The sequence below is a fragment of the Ipomoea triloba genome, chromosome 14 (assembly GCF_003576645.1).
Source record: "Ipomoea triloba cultivar NCNSP0323 chromosome 14, ASM357664v1".
Taxonomy (NCBI): domain Eukaryota; kingdom Viridiplantae; phylum Streptophyta; class Magnoliopsida; order Solanales; family Convolvulaceae; genus Ipomoea; species Ipomoea triloba.
In genome coordinates this window covers 8,456,582-8,474,236 of record NC_044929.1, presented here as the reverse complement: position 1 = coordinate 8,474,236, position 17,655 = coordinate 8,456,582, and the positions used below count along the sequence as shown (strand labels likewise).

The following is a 17,655-nucleotide window of genomic DNA, read 5'->3' as shown; positions in this document are numbered from 1 at the left end:
TAAAGGAGCAGGTAAAAGGCATAGCTCGACTCGCTAAATTCTCTTGATAAATGTACACCATTGAATGTTAACCCTATTGGTTACAAATGGGTGTTTTTACAAAAGAAATGACGTGGTATAATAGCGAGTGTTTGTAGCACATGGGTTCACGCAGAAACCCTTGATTAATTTTAATCAAATCTCCCATGTACGATGACATTAAGTTCTGCTATACAAGATAATTGGCAGTACAAACTTAGATATGCAACTAATAAACGTCGTGACCATATGACAATAACGTCACTGGGTACGGTCTTTATATGACCTTAGCACAGATCATAATTGACTAGGTAATTCTCTTTTTGGAGAAGGAATTATGTGTCATTATGAATTCGTTAAAGGATTACGAATGGAGTTATTACCCTCATTTAGAAGGGATAATATGTACCATAAGTGTTCTTTATTGAATTGTAAATGAGCATAGTATTACTAAATTTGATCCTTGATGGATTTATAATTACAACATTTTTGTTGTTGAATTACAAAGCCTTTACTTAATACTAAAGCAATTAACTGAGTAATTTCCTCATGAAGTAGGAAAATGTAAAAATCAAAATATACCGTAGTACTTATTGAATCGTAAAGAGCTTAATGGTATTAGCTCCAAAAACGAATTTTAGAAATGAAAGGACTTGGAAAACCAAGTATCACCTTGACCTGCGGATCGAGTATTTCCTTGAAACGAATTTAATACACTAGTTAGCCTATTCTAAAATGTCTTTAACACATTTCATATGGATAAGTATGATTGACTTATCACACTAACGGTTATATCTCCTGAAGAAGATAAGGAAACCGTTTAGACTCAAAAATGATGCTAAAGACATTCAGGGACTTGAAGTCCATTACTTCATTATTATCAGAACACTACGGAAGAACCAGAAGTTCTGTGATTGTATTAGGACTGACATTGCCCTTACAATGAAATCACCTATAACTCCTAATGCTCCAAATATCCTCTAGTAAAGATATGCGATAAATCAATGTGTGTTTCTCATAGATCACTTGGTTATGCATGTTCTACCTTCACTACCTTACGGGGGGGTAATAAAAGCATGGTTTAAGTGGGTATGGTTAAGGAATATTGGCTATATTCAAACCCACATAAGCCCATAAGAGTCACGAGAATCATTGTTAAATTATGATGACAATCTTGAAGATTGCCATATCATCTCCTCTACGCTCCTTTTGAAACAATTATTCTAATTTAAGCAATGTGGAAATCGAAGATTGTTATCTTCAGGGGGTGATGTTGGACTACATTTACTTAAATCAATCCTGAAGATTGGGTGGGTTCTAAAATGACCAACAATTGTATTCTTTTGCAACCTATATACCATGTACTCTTTTCCTCACTAAATTTTTCCCATTGGGTTTTTCTAGTGTGGTTTTTAACGAGGCATGAGTATGATATGATATACGGGGAGAAAGTTGCAAATAAATACTTAAATAGACGAACCCCGAAAATCCTGAAGATTATGCCCTGAAGGCTTATGATTGTACTCTTTTTCCCTTAACTAAGTTTTTCCCACCGGGTTTTCTTAAGTGTAAGGTGTTTAACGAGGCAATCAGGAAGGTTGTTGTCCTCAGGGGGAGCAACAACATACACATAAATTATTGGTCCAGAAGACCACCAAATCTTGAAGATTAAACGCAGAAAGTTATGGTTGTACTCTTTTCCTTAACTAAGTTTTTTCCCATTGGGTTTTCTTAGTGTAAGGTTTTTAATGAGGCAACTAGGACTATACATGAGTTTATAAATATCATGTACTCTTTTCTTCAACTAGGTTTTTCCCGCGTGGTTTTCCTAGTGAAGTTTTTAACGAGGCATGAAAGTATTTGAATATACCATTCATGTACCCTGGACTCTTTTATTGTCTGTGTTTTGTCTAGGTTTTTCCCACAGGGTTTTCCTAGCAAGTTTTTGACGAAGCAAGACCATGAACAAATAATGTCCAAGGGGGAGTGTTATAAACAATTATGGTGGCCATTTATTTGTATCATTTGTAACAGTTGTAACAGCCTTATTAAGGCCCCATTAGGTATGTCATTCATTATTCCATATTATATATATGTATCTATCCTATTTGTAAACATAGTGGATGAATGAAATAAGATCAATCTGGCTTTGTCTCTCTTACTTTGTTATTACCTTTCTCCCTGCAATTTCAGAATCATGTAATCATGTTTGAGCTAATGGTCTATTACAACAATCCGTAATTATTTTTTTTCTTTTGAAAATTGTGTACATTCTGGGCTTGTATTAACCTGCTGGGTGCTTCTATTTTTAAAAAATAAAATAAAATAAAATAAAATAAAATGCCAATGACCTTATGGTCTAGTGGCATTCAGTTACACTTTTCATGTGAAAGGGGATGGGTTCGAGTCTTAGTGGAGGCGCTACTCTTGTTACATTGTAACAGAGTTAGTAGCACTCGAAAAGAAATAAATAAAGTAAAAAATTACTAGGCTTGTATTAACGTGATTGTAGAAAATTACTAGGCTTGTAATAACGTACTTGGTGCTTCTATTTTTAAAAAATAAAATAGAATAAAAAATTACTAAGCTTGTATTAACGTGCTTGGTGCTTCTATTTTTAAAAATTATTAGGTAATGAGATAAAGTAAGATGCTTAAGATGTGCAAGTTGTATTGCTTTAATATAAATTGCCTTCTACAATTAGCATTATATCTAAAGAAAAATTTCAACAAGATTTTCTGGTGATGATTGTGATTTACTGAATTGGAGGAACATATTCAAAATAATAATAATAATAATAATAATAATAACAATTCAAAACGTAAGAATACTTTATTGAGAGTTTTTGTGCATTATAAGTCATAATAATTTATATCTTAATTTTGTATGTACATATATCAACTGATTTAGGGAAGATTGCGTGCATGCACGCAAGGTCATAATGAAGCCAAATATACACAAAAGGATGGAAAATTTGAGCACAACGAATTAACGTCACTTGTCCATTAGTCTATGAAATATATCTCAGCAAGAATCACAAACTTTAAATATATATTATAAGTTTTGTCTAGCGCTATAATATATATATAAACATAAATGTTGAATTTAACTATTAGCATAGATTTTTAGTTGAGACAGAAAGCATAATTCAATTTGACATCAAAGTCAACATCACGCACAAGGTCATGAGTTTTAATTTGAATATTCGTGTTAGCCGATCAAAAAAATACTAGATATGATTCATGTGTTGCCAAGAGCCCATCAAAAAATAATCGACTTGTACACATGACCGAACATGTTGACCATGTAATATATAAACATAAATGTACAAATTTAAAACATAATGTAAATGGGTGAAGGCCAGATGTATAGTGGTTGAAAAGTGACATAATCATTCTAATTTACTCTTCTTCTTTTCCACTAAGGGTGTGTTTGGTAACCCGTAAAATGACTTCCGGAAAATGTTTTCTGAGTTTTGAGTGTTTGGCAACGTTCGAAAAATGCGGTCAACGGAAAATGTTTTCCGTTTACCAAGGAAAATCAGTTCATTTTTTCGAAAAATGACTTACGGAATATTTTTCCGTAAGTCATTTTCTGGAATCGCCAAAATGACCATTCCACATGTTTTCGACCAAAAACAACACATATCATATATCATCCATGACCGAAAATGGACCAAGAGGTGGGAAATCGGCGGACACAGTACAAGTTTTCGCCGAAAATCTGTTACTTTATGTTTTTTTTTTTTAAATTTGAGTTTTTAATTCTATTTTTTAATAAATAATAATATTATAATTTTTTATATATTAAATAAAATAATTACAATGTTTAATTATACAATTCTACCAATTTTTCAGAAAATGAACCAAACACACAAATACAGTTTTTCAGAATACATCCAAACACTAAAAATGAAACTATTTTCCGAAAAATAAGTCATTTTCTAAAAAATATTTTCCAGAAGTCATTTTCCTATTTTCCAAACGGACCCTAAGAGAAAATTCAATAAGCATATATCACAAAATACAAGGTGATATGAAATCCGTCATCCCAAGCTTTGATCACTAAACTCACCTTATGATTGTTATCTTTTTGCAAGAAACACATTCTTGTTACTCAATTTTTTCCACTAGTACAGTATTCTTAATTTACTACAATTTGACTCAAAATAATGTTGATGAAGTTTGAACGTATTTTAATTTGAGTTTTTAGCATGTTATGGATCTTGATGTGAGCAGTTAGACTTGTGTTAGTTTTTGTGTATTGGCTGTATTTATTGTCAAATCGCTCATCGAACCCAGGTTCTCCCGAAATTCTTCTCCAGAGAGCTCACTTGCCACTTGAGCTACCCATTAGGTTTAAAATAAATATTCTAATTTCCTTGTTCTTTGTTTTCAAAAAAAATTTCCTTGTTCTTTCAAAACTCTTTTTTTAAGACCTTTCCTAGTTTTGTTTTTGGTAATCATGTTGTCTATAAGGAAAGGCAAATTATTGTGTGGACCATGAATATAAGGTACATTATTTTTAACTGAAGGTACATTATTTTTGTACTGAATGTACATTATTTTATAGTGATAAAAAATAATATACTTTCAGTACAAAAATAATATACCATAAAACAATGTACCTTCAGTACAAAAATAAAGTACCTTCAGTATAAAAATAATGTACCTTATATTCATAGTCAACACAGCTGTGTGGACCATGGTCAATGCAATAATGATTGAGAAGGAAAGGTGATAGAATATGTGTCTTCGGATTTTTTCGGGTATAAAAGTAGGCTCTGGTGGTTCAACTTCTGAGCAGTATACGGTATACATATAGAGATTGAGTACTTGGACTGAACTCTAACGCAAGGTATGTAATTCAACCATGGGACTATAGTCTTATCCTTGAGGTATTACAAAAACTTGTGTGAGCCACCATGAGACGGGTCGGTCGGGTCGGGTCAAGATGTAAATATAACACTCATACTTATATGCTCAAATGTAATACTAATCAGGAAGAAAATTTTTGTTACTTATTAGGGTACTAGTTTTATACGCGCATCGCGCGTATGGGTTAATGCGCAATGTTTATATTTAAATAAATATTTGAAAGTATATCAATAGATTCAATGCAAGATTATATAGGAGAAGTTTATACATGGGTAATTGAATGCCGAATTTTTTTATTTAAATATCTAACTCAAAGTATATGAATCCAAGATAATATAGAAAATTAATTATAATTATTACTAAAATAAATGTTTGCAATCTTGTAAAATTGATAGTCTAAATATTTGGTCTAAAAATGATAGTCTAAATATTTGGTCTAAAAATGATAGTCTAAATAAATACTACTTTTCATTTGAATTTTTCTAAGTGTTCTTAATTCTCTTTTGAGTAACATTGTCATTATCTTCATCTTTACTATTTGTTCTCTTCTTTTTGTTGGGAGTGTGTTATTTGCAATTCGGTTATTGTTGGTAGCATAGATGACAACGTCATGCAATGAAATTATGATATAGGAGCTATGGACTTTCCTTTAGGTGTTCTGCTTGGGTTCATTTGGTTCAACCATTATTGTTGAATGCGTTATTGTGGATAAAGAAATCCCTAGTTTAAGAAAAAAAGATTAAATAAATTAATAAAAATTTGAAAATTTAAAATATTATATATTTCAAAGATATTAAAATGTAGTTTCTCGCTTCAATTTGCTGGGTAATGGGTTATTTGAGTACTTTCATTGTCAACAAATCCCCCAAGTAGTTAATATGATTGTTTTCAAACTATTCTTTTTTATTTTTTTCATGGTATTAAAGAAATACATATGTATCATTTTTTGGTGTAACTACTAATTTATTTAATTCAATAAGAATAAAATAGAGCGATCCCGCTTCAATTTGTAGGGTTATTTGAGTACTTTCTTTGTCAACCAATCCCCAAGTAGTTAATATAATTAACTTCAAATTATTTTAAATTTTTTTTTCATAGTATTAATAAAATACTTGGTAAATAAATATATAAAATTATTTTGTACTATAACTTTGATATTTAATTACAAGATATTGTAAAAATAAGATAATGGACAATGTAATGAATATCAATTGATAAATTTGAATGTAAAGAATCTTTGCATGAGAGAAAATAAAAACAATATAACTAATGAAATTATTTCTCTTATTTAATTTAATTTTTTGATAATGAATAATTTTTTCAAATAAAAGTATTGTAGACACATAATTCTAAATTAAAGAAATACATATGTATCATTTTTTGTTGTAGCTTCTAATTTATTTAATTTAATAAGAGTAAATAGAGTGAGAAACTTAATTATGTCAAATTTGATTGAGATGAGGTTCGAACCTAAGATCTTTCTTATACAAATTAATGGGTAAATTAAAAGTTAACGGAATATTAACGGAGAAGAGAATATTTAACGAAAAACTTAACGGATAATCATAAAAGTAAGGTTAAATTAGGTAATCTCTATTAATAATATTAATCTGAATTATCTTAACCATCTATTTTATTAAATAATTCATCTGAACCATCCATTTGATTAAATAATTTGACCGCCATTTTTTCTACCCATTTTAGGCCTAACTCTCTTTGGCTCTTATTACTATAGTAGAAATGTAATACTTTTAAGAGAAATACAATACTTTTACATTTCGATTTAAAAGTATTACATTTTTCCTAAAAAGTATTATATTTGCCCTTATAAGTGATAGGTACTTGTCAACATTACTTATTATGAAAAATGCATTACTTTTTCTCTTATAAGTAACAAAAATTGTATTTTTGATTAGTGTTATACTTGAGCATATAAGTGTGAGATTTCTACATATAAGTATGACATTTGTATAGTGTTTTGACACGACCCGACCCGTCTCACGAATAAAGATACGTGAGACGGTCTCACACAAGTGTGACCCTATGTTATGAGAACTGGTCAGACAGTTATCTACAATAACTGGTGTTGTTTTCTTTAAGGGTCTCGTGGCTATATATCAATTTCTAGCACTAATATTGAACAGTGTCAATAGATACTCAGAGGTGATTCAATTGTATAAGTGTTTGTGTCACTGTGCTTAATTGCCTTAGTAATTGATCTTGATTTGAACGTGTGTCCCGCAGATCCAACCGTATTAACAATTTGGTGTCTTCTTGCATTCACTTATTTGCTGATCTATATATGCATGATTTTGAAACCAAGTTTATGACTCCAGTCGCTTAAGTTTGTCTATACGCACAAATCTATTCTAATCTAATCTAGATATTATGCACTGAGTATAGTTTGCGATTTCTCTCTCAATGCTTTTTTTTTTTTTTTAATTGAGTGATAAGGGAAAGTCGTAGCTACTACTAGAATATATGCATGAGATCAACCTCATGTTAACTTTTAAGTCTACAAACTCTATTTATAGCCTTGTGTTTGAAAATATCAATTTAAAAATATAAGGAAAATGCTATTTACCCTCCAAATTTTGACGCTAATATATCCCCCATGATGTGGCTAATAATTATTAGATGTTCATGAATTGGTGACCCTACTATTAGTTAAAAATAAAGTTACTTGTCCAATTAAAAAATGACATGTAAAGCGGAAGATAGTCATGTTGGGCTAAATGCACCACCTCTATAGTGTATGCATTCACGTTGCATCTCACAGTTTTACCGGGAGATGTTGTCTCATTTGATTATATATATATATATATATATATATATATATATATATATATATATATCGNAATTGATAAATTTGAATGTAAAGAATCTTTGCATGAGAGAAAATAAAAACAATATAACTAATGAAATTATTTCTCTTATTTAATTTAATTTTTTGATAATGAATAATTTTTTCAAATAAAAGTATTGTAGACACATAATTCTAAATTAAAGAAATACATATGTATCATTTTTTGTTGTAGCTTCTAATTTATTTAATTTAATAAGAGTAAATAGAGTGAGAAACTTAATTATGTCAAATTTGATTGAGATGAGGTTCGAACCTAAGATCTTTCTTATACAAATTAATGGGTAAATTAAAAGTTAACGGAATATTAACGGAGAAGAGAATATTTAACGAAAAACTTAACGGATAATCATAAAAGTAAGGTTAAATTAGGTAATCTCTATTAATAATATTAATCTGAATTATCTTAACCATCTATTTTATTAAATAATTCATCTGAACCATCCATTTGATTAAATAATTTGACCGCCATTTTTTCTACCCATTTTAGGCCTAACTCTCTTTGGCTCTTATTACTATAGTAGAAATGTAATACTTTTAAGAGAAATACAATACTTTTACATTTCGATTTAAAAGTATTACATTTTTCCTAAAAAGTATTATATTTGCCCTTATAAGTGATAGGTACTTGTCAACATTACTTATTATGAAAAATGCATTACTTTTTCTCTTATAAGTAACAAAAATTGTATTTTTGATTAGTGTTATACTTGAGCATATAAGTGTGAGATTTCTACATATAAGTATGACATTTGTATAGTGTTTTGACACGACCCGACCCGTCTCACGAATAAAGATACGTGAGACGGTCTCACACAAGTGTGACCCTATGTTATGAGAACTGGTCAGACAGTTATCTACAATAACTGGTGTTGTTTTCTTTAAGGGTCTCGTGGCTATATATCAATTTCTAGCACTAATATTGAACAGTGTCAATAGATACTCAGAGGTGATTCAATTGTATAAGTGTTTGTGTCACTGTGCTTAATTGCCTTAGTAATTGATCTTGATTTGAACGTGTGTCCCGCAGATCCAACCGTATTAACAATTTGGTGTCTTCTTGCATTCACTTATTTGCTGATCTATATATGCATGATTTTGAAACCAAGTTTATGACTCCAGTCGCTTAAGTTTGTCTATACGCACAAATCTATTCTAATCTAATCTAGATATTATGCACTGAGTATAGTTTGCGATTTCTCTCTCAATGCTTTTTTTTTTTTTTTAATTGAGTGATAAGGGAAAGTCGTAGCTACTACTAGAATATATGCATGAGATCAACCTCATGTTAACTTTTAAGTCTACAAACTCTATTTATAGCCTTGTGTTTGAAAATATCAATTTAAAAATATAAGGAAAATGCTATTTACCCTCCAAATTTTGACGCTAATATATCCCCCATGATGTGGCTAATAATTATTAGATGTTCATGAATTGGTGACCCTACTATTAGTTAAAAATAAAGTTACTTGTCCAATTAAAAAATGACATGTAAAGCGGAAGATAGTCATGTTGGGCTAAATGCACCACCTCTATAGTGTATGCATTCACGTTGCATCTCACAGTTTTACCGGGAGATGTTGTCTCATTTGATTATATATATATATATATATATATATATATATATATATATATATATATCGAGTTGAGTTCAAGTGTGGCAAGTTCCTTAGGTGTGGTCGTGCGGCCTTTTTTCAGCCATTAGATTACATCAAGCCATCAAATCAACGCGCAATACATATATGTTAAAAATACACACCATTTTACGTACTAAAATGCGTCAGAGGACAGATAAAACAAACCATTCCACACTATAACCAAATACACCTATTCACTTAAAATTCATCAATCTACGTAATAAAACACATCTTTCTATGTATTAAAATCACTGTTGCAAAAATCTCCCGACTAGGCCGCCTAGGCGCTAGGCACCCCTACACCGAGGCGAATTGCTCTCTAGGCGTCCGCCTAGGCGGCCGCTAGCACCTAACTTGCCCTTGTTAGCGCCTAGCGCCTAACTCGGCAGAGTTAGCTGAGTTAACTCGGGCGAGTCGGCATTTTTATTTTTTATTATATTTATATATATATTTAAATTTATTTATTTATATAAATAAGAGAAGTAATATATATATATATATATATAATATAATATAATATAATAACATAATATAATATATGACATACACCCACACACATGCATTATTTTTTTGTTTTATAGGTCGCCGCCTAGACCGCTTAGCCGCTAGTCTACCGCCCGACTAGCGCATAGCGCCTACTACAACCATGATTAAAATGCATCACAACGTGCTTCATGTCAAATTATAAACATACACTATTTACACATATTAGAAAATATGTGCTAAAATATGCGTCATTATACGTATTAAAATGCATCACAACGTGTAGTGTTAAGATGCATAATTCCACCTATTGAAAATCCTCGTCCCATATTATAAACCTGCACTATTACACTTATTAGAAAACATGTGTTAAAATAGACTTCATTCTACGTATTAAAATGCACCAGCGGATGGATTAAAACACACCAATCCACAACACAGTTAATATACCAACATACGTAATAAAACGTACCGCAACATGTATTAAAACGCACCACACCATGTACTAAAATGCACCATTTCAATTCACTTAATATAGATACTAAAATTACCAAAAAGTCATCCACTTAACATGCACGAACTGCAATTGTCATCATTAGATTAATTCAATAGGATGACATAGATGCAGCTGCATGAGCGCATAGGGTGACCAGGCCGCCGCATATGAGCCATATTATTTATATATATATATATATATAATCACAATCATATAAGAACCAGCTTTATGTAGGAACCTAAGAATCCATCATGACCATTTATTTATTGTACATAATCAATAATCTAGATTAAAAGTTGATTTTGTGAGATTTAAGCGTTGAAATTCATCTTTAGTTGGGAACCTAAGAACCCATGCCATTTATTTATTATAGTCAATGGTCTTGATTAAAAGCTGATTTTATGGGATTTAAGCGCTGAATTTGTAATATTTTAGGTATTTAGGGGTAGTTTTGGCATTTCAAGTTCGAAGTGGTNTATATATATATATATATATATATATATATATATATATATATATATATATCGAGTTGAGTTCAAGTGTGGCAAGTTCCTTAGGTGTGGTCGTGCGGCCTTTTTTCAGCCATTAGATTACATCAAGCCATCAAATCAACGCGCAATACATATATGTTAAAAATACACACCATTTTACGTACTAAAATGCGTCAGAGGACAGATAAAACAAACCATTCCACACTATAACCAAATACACCTATTCACTTAAAATTCATCAATCTACGTAATAAAACACATCTTTCTATGTATTAAAATCACTGTTGCAAAAATCTCCCGACTAGGCCGCCTAGGCGCTAGGCACCCCTACACCGAGGCGAATTGCTCTCTAGGCGTCCGCCTAGGCGGCCGCTAGCACCTAACTTGCCCTTGTTAGCGCCTAGCGCCTAACTCGGCAGAGTTAGCTGAGTTAACTCGGGCGAGTCGGCATTTTTATTTTTTATTATATTTATATATATATTTAAATTTATTTATTTATATAAATAAGAGAAGTAATATATATATATATATATATAATATAATATAATATAATAACATAATATAATATATGACATACACCCACACACATGCATTATTTTTTTGTTTTATAGGTCGCCGCCTAGACCGCTTAGCCGCTAGTCTACCGCCCGACTAGCGCATAGCGCCTACTACAACCATGATTAAAATGCATCACAACGTGCTTCATGTCAAATTATAAACATACACTATTTACACATATTAGAAAATATGTGCTAAAATATGCGTCATTATACGTATTAAAATGCATCACAACGTGTAGTGTTAAGATGCATAATTCCACCTATTGAAAATCCTCGTCCCATATTATAAACCTGCACTATTACACTTATTAGAAAACATGTGTTAAAATAGACTTCATTCTACGTATTAAAATGCACCAGCGGATGGATTAAAACACACCAATCCACAACACAGTTAATATACCAACATACGTAATAAAACGTACCGCAACATGTATTAAAACGCACCACACCATGTACTAAAATGCACCATTTCAATTCACTTAATATAGATACTAAAATTACCAAAAAGTCATCCACTTAACATGCACGAACTGCAATTGTCATCATTAGATTAATTCAATAGGATGACATAGATGCAGCTGCATGAGCGCATAGGGTGACCAGGCCGCCGCATATGAGCCATATTATTTATATATATATATATATATAATCACAATCATATAAGAACCAGCTTTATGTAGGAACCTAAGAATCCATCATGACCATTTATTTATTGTACATAATCAATAATCTAGATTAAAAGTTGATTTTGTGAGATTTAAGCGTTGAAATTCATCTTTAGTTGGGAACCTAAGAACCCATGCCATTTATTTATTATAGTCAATGGTCTTGATTAAAAGCTGATTTTATGGGATTTAAGCGCTGAATTTGTAATATTTTAGGTATTTAGGGGTAGTTTTGGCATTTCAAGTTCGAAGTGGTTGCACGCATCCAATTTCATTCATCGCCGGATTTTGTGTACGTTTTCATCGGCCCTCGTCGCTGCAAACTGCACAACCTTTCGCTAGCAATCAAAATCACAGTGGACAGTGATCGAGGTGGAGAGGTAGACAGCAGTCGTGGTGGTCAGTACGGTTACACGCATGCACGCAGATAGAAATGGTGGTGGATGGATGGGATGGGTTCATAAATTTTGTCTGCATTATATTTGGCATGCTTGCTGCAGCATGTCCAGTGTGGCAGTGCCTGCGCCTGCAAAACAAGAACAAAGAACCGCTGGTCCTATCACCAAGCATTAGGCCCTCCCCATTGATAGCTTATTAGAGCAACTCCAACCATCCCAACACCAAAACACCAAATTTTTACACCAAATGTCACATCAAAAGTAATATTCTCAGCATATTCTCACACCAAATTTTATTCATCTCCAACCCATTTACACCAAAACACCAAATTTCTACACTAAAATAATTTGATTTCTCAATTATTAATTAGAATTTAATTAGTTTAATATAATTTAGTTCGAACTTAATTAGTTTAATATAAAATATAACATGTGATATAAATAATAATTTTTATTAACATTATTATTTTTTTATAACCTTAATGATTTTTAAAAAATCAAATTTAACAATTGCATTAAAAATTTAGTTTAAAAAATCCTATGTATTTTAATTTTTATTATGTTTTAGTTATGTTTAATGTATTTGAAATTTTAATTAATATATATTTAATATTAGTCTTGTTTCGATCGTCTCAATGAGATCTTTAAAATGATATAATTTATATTTAATAATACAAACTTTAAATATAAATATTTTACAAAATATTGAAATACTATATAAACAAATGAAGGATACATTTGGAATTATAAAAAGAAGCAAGGGCAAAATGGTAAAACTTCCCCCCTCCCTAAATTTCCAGCGGACGAACAGTGCCACACCATATATGGTGTGGCACTGTTCATCAACACCAATTTTTTTGGTGTTTTGGTGGGATGGTGCAACACATTGGAGGAGTAAAATTTGGTGGGATGGTGTTTTTTTTTTTTGGTGATTTGGTGTCCCTTGGAGTTGCTCTTAAAATATAAAACCTAAATCTACTCATATAGGCTACTAAGAATCCCTTTATTAGAAATTACATTTCAAATGAAATGAATTTTGCAAATCAAATGGGAAGGGAAAGTAGACCACTAGAATTTGAAAAGTAAGGAAAGAGAAGTATTTATAGGCGACAATTGGATGGAACCTAAGTGCTTCACCATTAGTAGGTTTTGCAAGGATTTTGGAATAGTAAAATCTTGGAAGATGATGTTTTTATAAATGAAAAGGGAAGAATTTAGTTGGGACTTTTCTCCTTCAAAATCAGGTTTGGTGGACCCCATTTTGAGGAATGTCACTACCTCACATGCGTGAGGCGCAGTGACCGCGCCCAGGCGGGCAGTGCACGCGCCTGCTTGGGCGCGTGAATATTTTTTTTTTAATTTCTTTTTTTTTTTGTTTTTCTTTTGTTTTTTTTCCTTTTCTTTAAAAACCCATTGCTATTGAGGAGGTTCTAATAAACAATTTCGCAGGGTTGAAATGTAAAAACTGATATGTTGCCAAAGGAGGACCAATGCGTCAAACGCTTATTCGACACGTTTCTTCCCACAATAAAAATGAATTCTCAAATCTAAGGGCTCCTCACATCCATGAAAGGTATTAAATAGTGAAATTTTAAAATTTTAGATATATTATTATTGATAACAATTTGAAAAAATTTCACTAATAAAGCTTAAAATTAGTGTAAATATAAGTTTTATTAATTAAACATATATCACCATAATAAAGACAAAATTATATAGTAAACACAACCACATATTACATAGCTACCTAGTTCTAACGTACACCACAAAGTTTTCGCAACTCCACAGCAGCCGCATCAATCTCCTCCTTCTTTTTCAGCTTTAATCTATCGCTCATATCCTTAACTCTCCTCTTCAAAGCCTCCCCACTCTCCCCACCCATAGCCTCCTTCACAACTCTGGCAATCTCCTCCCGGCAAAGCTTGCCGGCGGCATCTCTCGTGATCTCCACCGCCAACCCCATCTCCTCCAAGAACCTAGCGTTGACCGGCTGGTCGGAGTGCATTGGCATGGCGATGATGGGAACCCTGGAGTTCAAGCTCTCCATTACAGAGTTCCACCCGCAGTGAGTCAGAAACCCGCCCAGGCTGGAGTGGCCCAGAATCTCAACCTGCGGGGCCCACCCTTCCACTACTCTCCCTCTCTCCCCTATCCTCTCCAAAAACCCTTGTGGGAGTGTTTCTTCAGCGCTCACCTTCTCGCCATGTGGAAACCTAAGCACCCATATGAAGTTCACATTGCTATCAGCCACAACTTTCTCCAATCCATGGGCTATCTCCTCTGTGTCTTCCTTTGACAGGAAATATTCACTCCCGAATGAAATGTATACCACTGCACCTTCTTCTTTCTGCCCAAGCCAATCCAAGATCTCTGCGTTTTCTTCGTGTTTCTCGTTCTGCTGAGGATCCTGGGCTAGTAATCCGATCGGCACGACCTTGCAGCCAAGGAATGTTGCGTAATATTCTATGTATTTGGGCTCCATTTCCACGGAGCTACTTATCAACACCATTTCTGGATTTTTCAGATACTCTTCCGGATCTCTCCCACTTCGCATCACATGATCGATTGTAGCGCGGAAAGAGGAATCTGCAAAGCCTTTAAGTCGGATTCCCGGGAAAGGGTATTCGGAGAGAGGATCCCTGGTGGCGAAGGTGATGTAAGAGGACGTGGCGGCGCAGACGTTGTAGAACCGGACGGCGGGCACGTGAAGATCACGCGCCACCCCTTCCGCCCAAACCTGGAGGAAGTCCAGCACCAGCAAATCCGGGCTCAGGGCTTCCATGATTTTGCGGAAATTGGGCTTTGACATCCCCAACGCCTTCCGGAGCGTGGGTTGCAGGTGGCGCGGGAGGCCGTTCGTGGTGTGGTAATGCGGCGGGAGGTCCGGCAGCTCCGGCAGGTGGAGCTCCACTAGCCGGATGGAATCCGAGTACTTTTCCGGTATCATTTTCTTGACGGAAGAAAGGATGATGGGCGTGGAACATAGGTGAATCAAGAATCCTCTGTCGGAGAGATCCTTGGCCAGTCCGACGTACGGAGTAATGTGGCCGTGAGCCAAAAATGGAAACATCAACACGGTGGGGCTTCTAGCAACTTCACCCATGGCCGCACTCTTTTCCTGGGACTTACACACACAGATTTGGATTCGGTTCTGATCTCGGAGAAAATAGAGCAATTTCAAATGAATTATATAGGCACTGAAAATACATACGCACTAAAGAAAAACGAAAATGGAAAAATGGAAATTAAAACCGAGAAATGGAGAAAGAAAATTAAAAAAATTAAAAAAAAATATTACTTTATCGCTTTAAGTTATAAGGTAATTGTAGGATTCGTAAGTGTTATCCATACACACCTTTCGTGCCTAAATTATTATTGATGTCGCCAGGATCGTTCCATTAAAAATGGGGCATGTCTAATAGTTTAATTTGGACTTTTCACTATTGTTATTTCAAGATGCAATATAATTAAATATAATAGAGTAAAATGAAAAACACAAAAATAATAATAAAGAGATAAGAACATAGGGGAAGAGGGATTTTTTTAACATTTAATTTAGATTTCCCTATAATATACAAAGACGCATCTATTTATAAAAGTAAGAAACATAATCCAAAAAGAACTATAAAATATATAGATAGAAGCCTAGAAGATTTAGAAAATCTCTATAAACTAATGTAATTGAGTCCAAATCCATATAGACTTCAAGTTATTGTATATTTTATGACAAAATTGAAAAAGTAATAATTTTTTTGTCTAAATATAATGCATAAAATTCAACAAAGAAAAAAAATACATTTCAAAATTTAATTTAAAATTATTGACATTTCCGTGCATATTTAAATGCAAATTTATTCACCCAAATTTGAATCTCAATTACTTCTAAAATTTTATTTTCACTTACAATTAATACTAATATAAAGATTCTAAAAAAATATTTATCAAGTACAAAAACATTGAACTATACATAAAATATTTAAAAAAAAAAAAATTGGGCCTCCAAAAATTGGGGGCCCTGTGCAGTCGGCCTGGCCCGACATGGCCAGGGCCGGCCCTGGATGTCGCATTTTTCATCACTTTACTAATAAAACATTAGGGACGCTATTTACAATTTTAGTATAATTCAGAGATGAAAAGTAAACACAACAAAAAGTGCAAAGTCAATGATAACTTAGGTAAAAAAATGTAATTTTTCTGATAAAAAAAATAGATAATTGACGTGAATGGCCTGTTGAAATTCTAACTTTACTTTCTCACTTAAATTTTTTATCTAAACATTTTTTTTAAACCCACGTAGTACAAATAAATTATCATTATTGGTCAAAAGAAGTAAAAATGAAATAGTAAACATTAAAGAGTTCATTTTTTTTTTAATACTACTAACTCTATTACAATGCAGTATCTATTCATTGGTCAAAAGAAGTAAAAATGAAATAGTAAACATTAAAGAGCTATTGAAGCATAAGAGTCAATATTGCCTCCACTAAGACTCAAACCCACCACTTCCCTTATAAAGGGAAGGATTTGATGCCACTGGACTACAAGGTCCTTGGCTAAAGAGTTCATTTAGTAAAACTTAAATGTAAAATGAATATTTTTTCTTTCTTATTTGTAAGTACTGTACATTCCAAGAATAAAAATCATTATATTACTTGGCACGTACTCAAACAATAAATAATCATAGATATTAATGATAAATTTAAAAAAAAAACATTATATTACTTGGCATGTACTACTTCTCGTTAACTGTGATTAATAGATCTAGAAAATAAATAAAATAAACGACAATTTTTATTATATTTTTTTGTTCCTTCATCAACTCAGTTTCTCCAAAACCATTAAATTAACTTTAATTTGGATTCTGGAGGGGATCAAACCTTCAAAACTTTGATTTATTGATCAAATCAATTGCGTGTACAAGCTTTTGAGATCCTAATGCATCGAGCTTTTAAGTAAAGAAACAGTTACCGTCACATATTAAATGAAAGCACAAAAGAGTCAGTATCACCTGTACTAAAGCTCGAACCCACCACCTTCTATATAGGAGTGCAACCGCGCGAGGGCTACTATATATACCACTTTGCAAGTAGATCTTTAGTTGAAATAAAATTAACTTGAATTTCTCCACTAGCTACCTTATCTCTGACGAAGTGATAATTAATTT

At 32.6% G+C, this 17,655-nt stretch overlaps 1 protein-coding gene across 1 annotated transcript; it reads right to left on the bottom strand.

Moving 5' to 3' along the window:
- Positions 1-14,244: 14,244 nt before the first annotated feature.
- Positions 14,245-15,594, bottom strand: LOC116003895 (beta-D-glucosyl crocetin beta-1,6-glucosyltransferase-like). Its single transcript, XM_031243836.1, has one exon. The coding sequence runs from the start codon at positions 15,592-15,594 to the stop codon at positions 14,245-14,247; it is 1,350 nt and encodes a 449-aa protein (XP_031099696.1).
- Between the last annotated feature and the right edge of the window lie 2,061 nt (positions 15,595-17,655).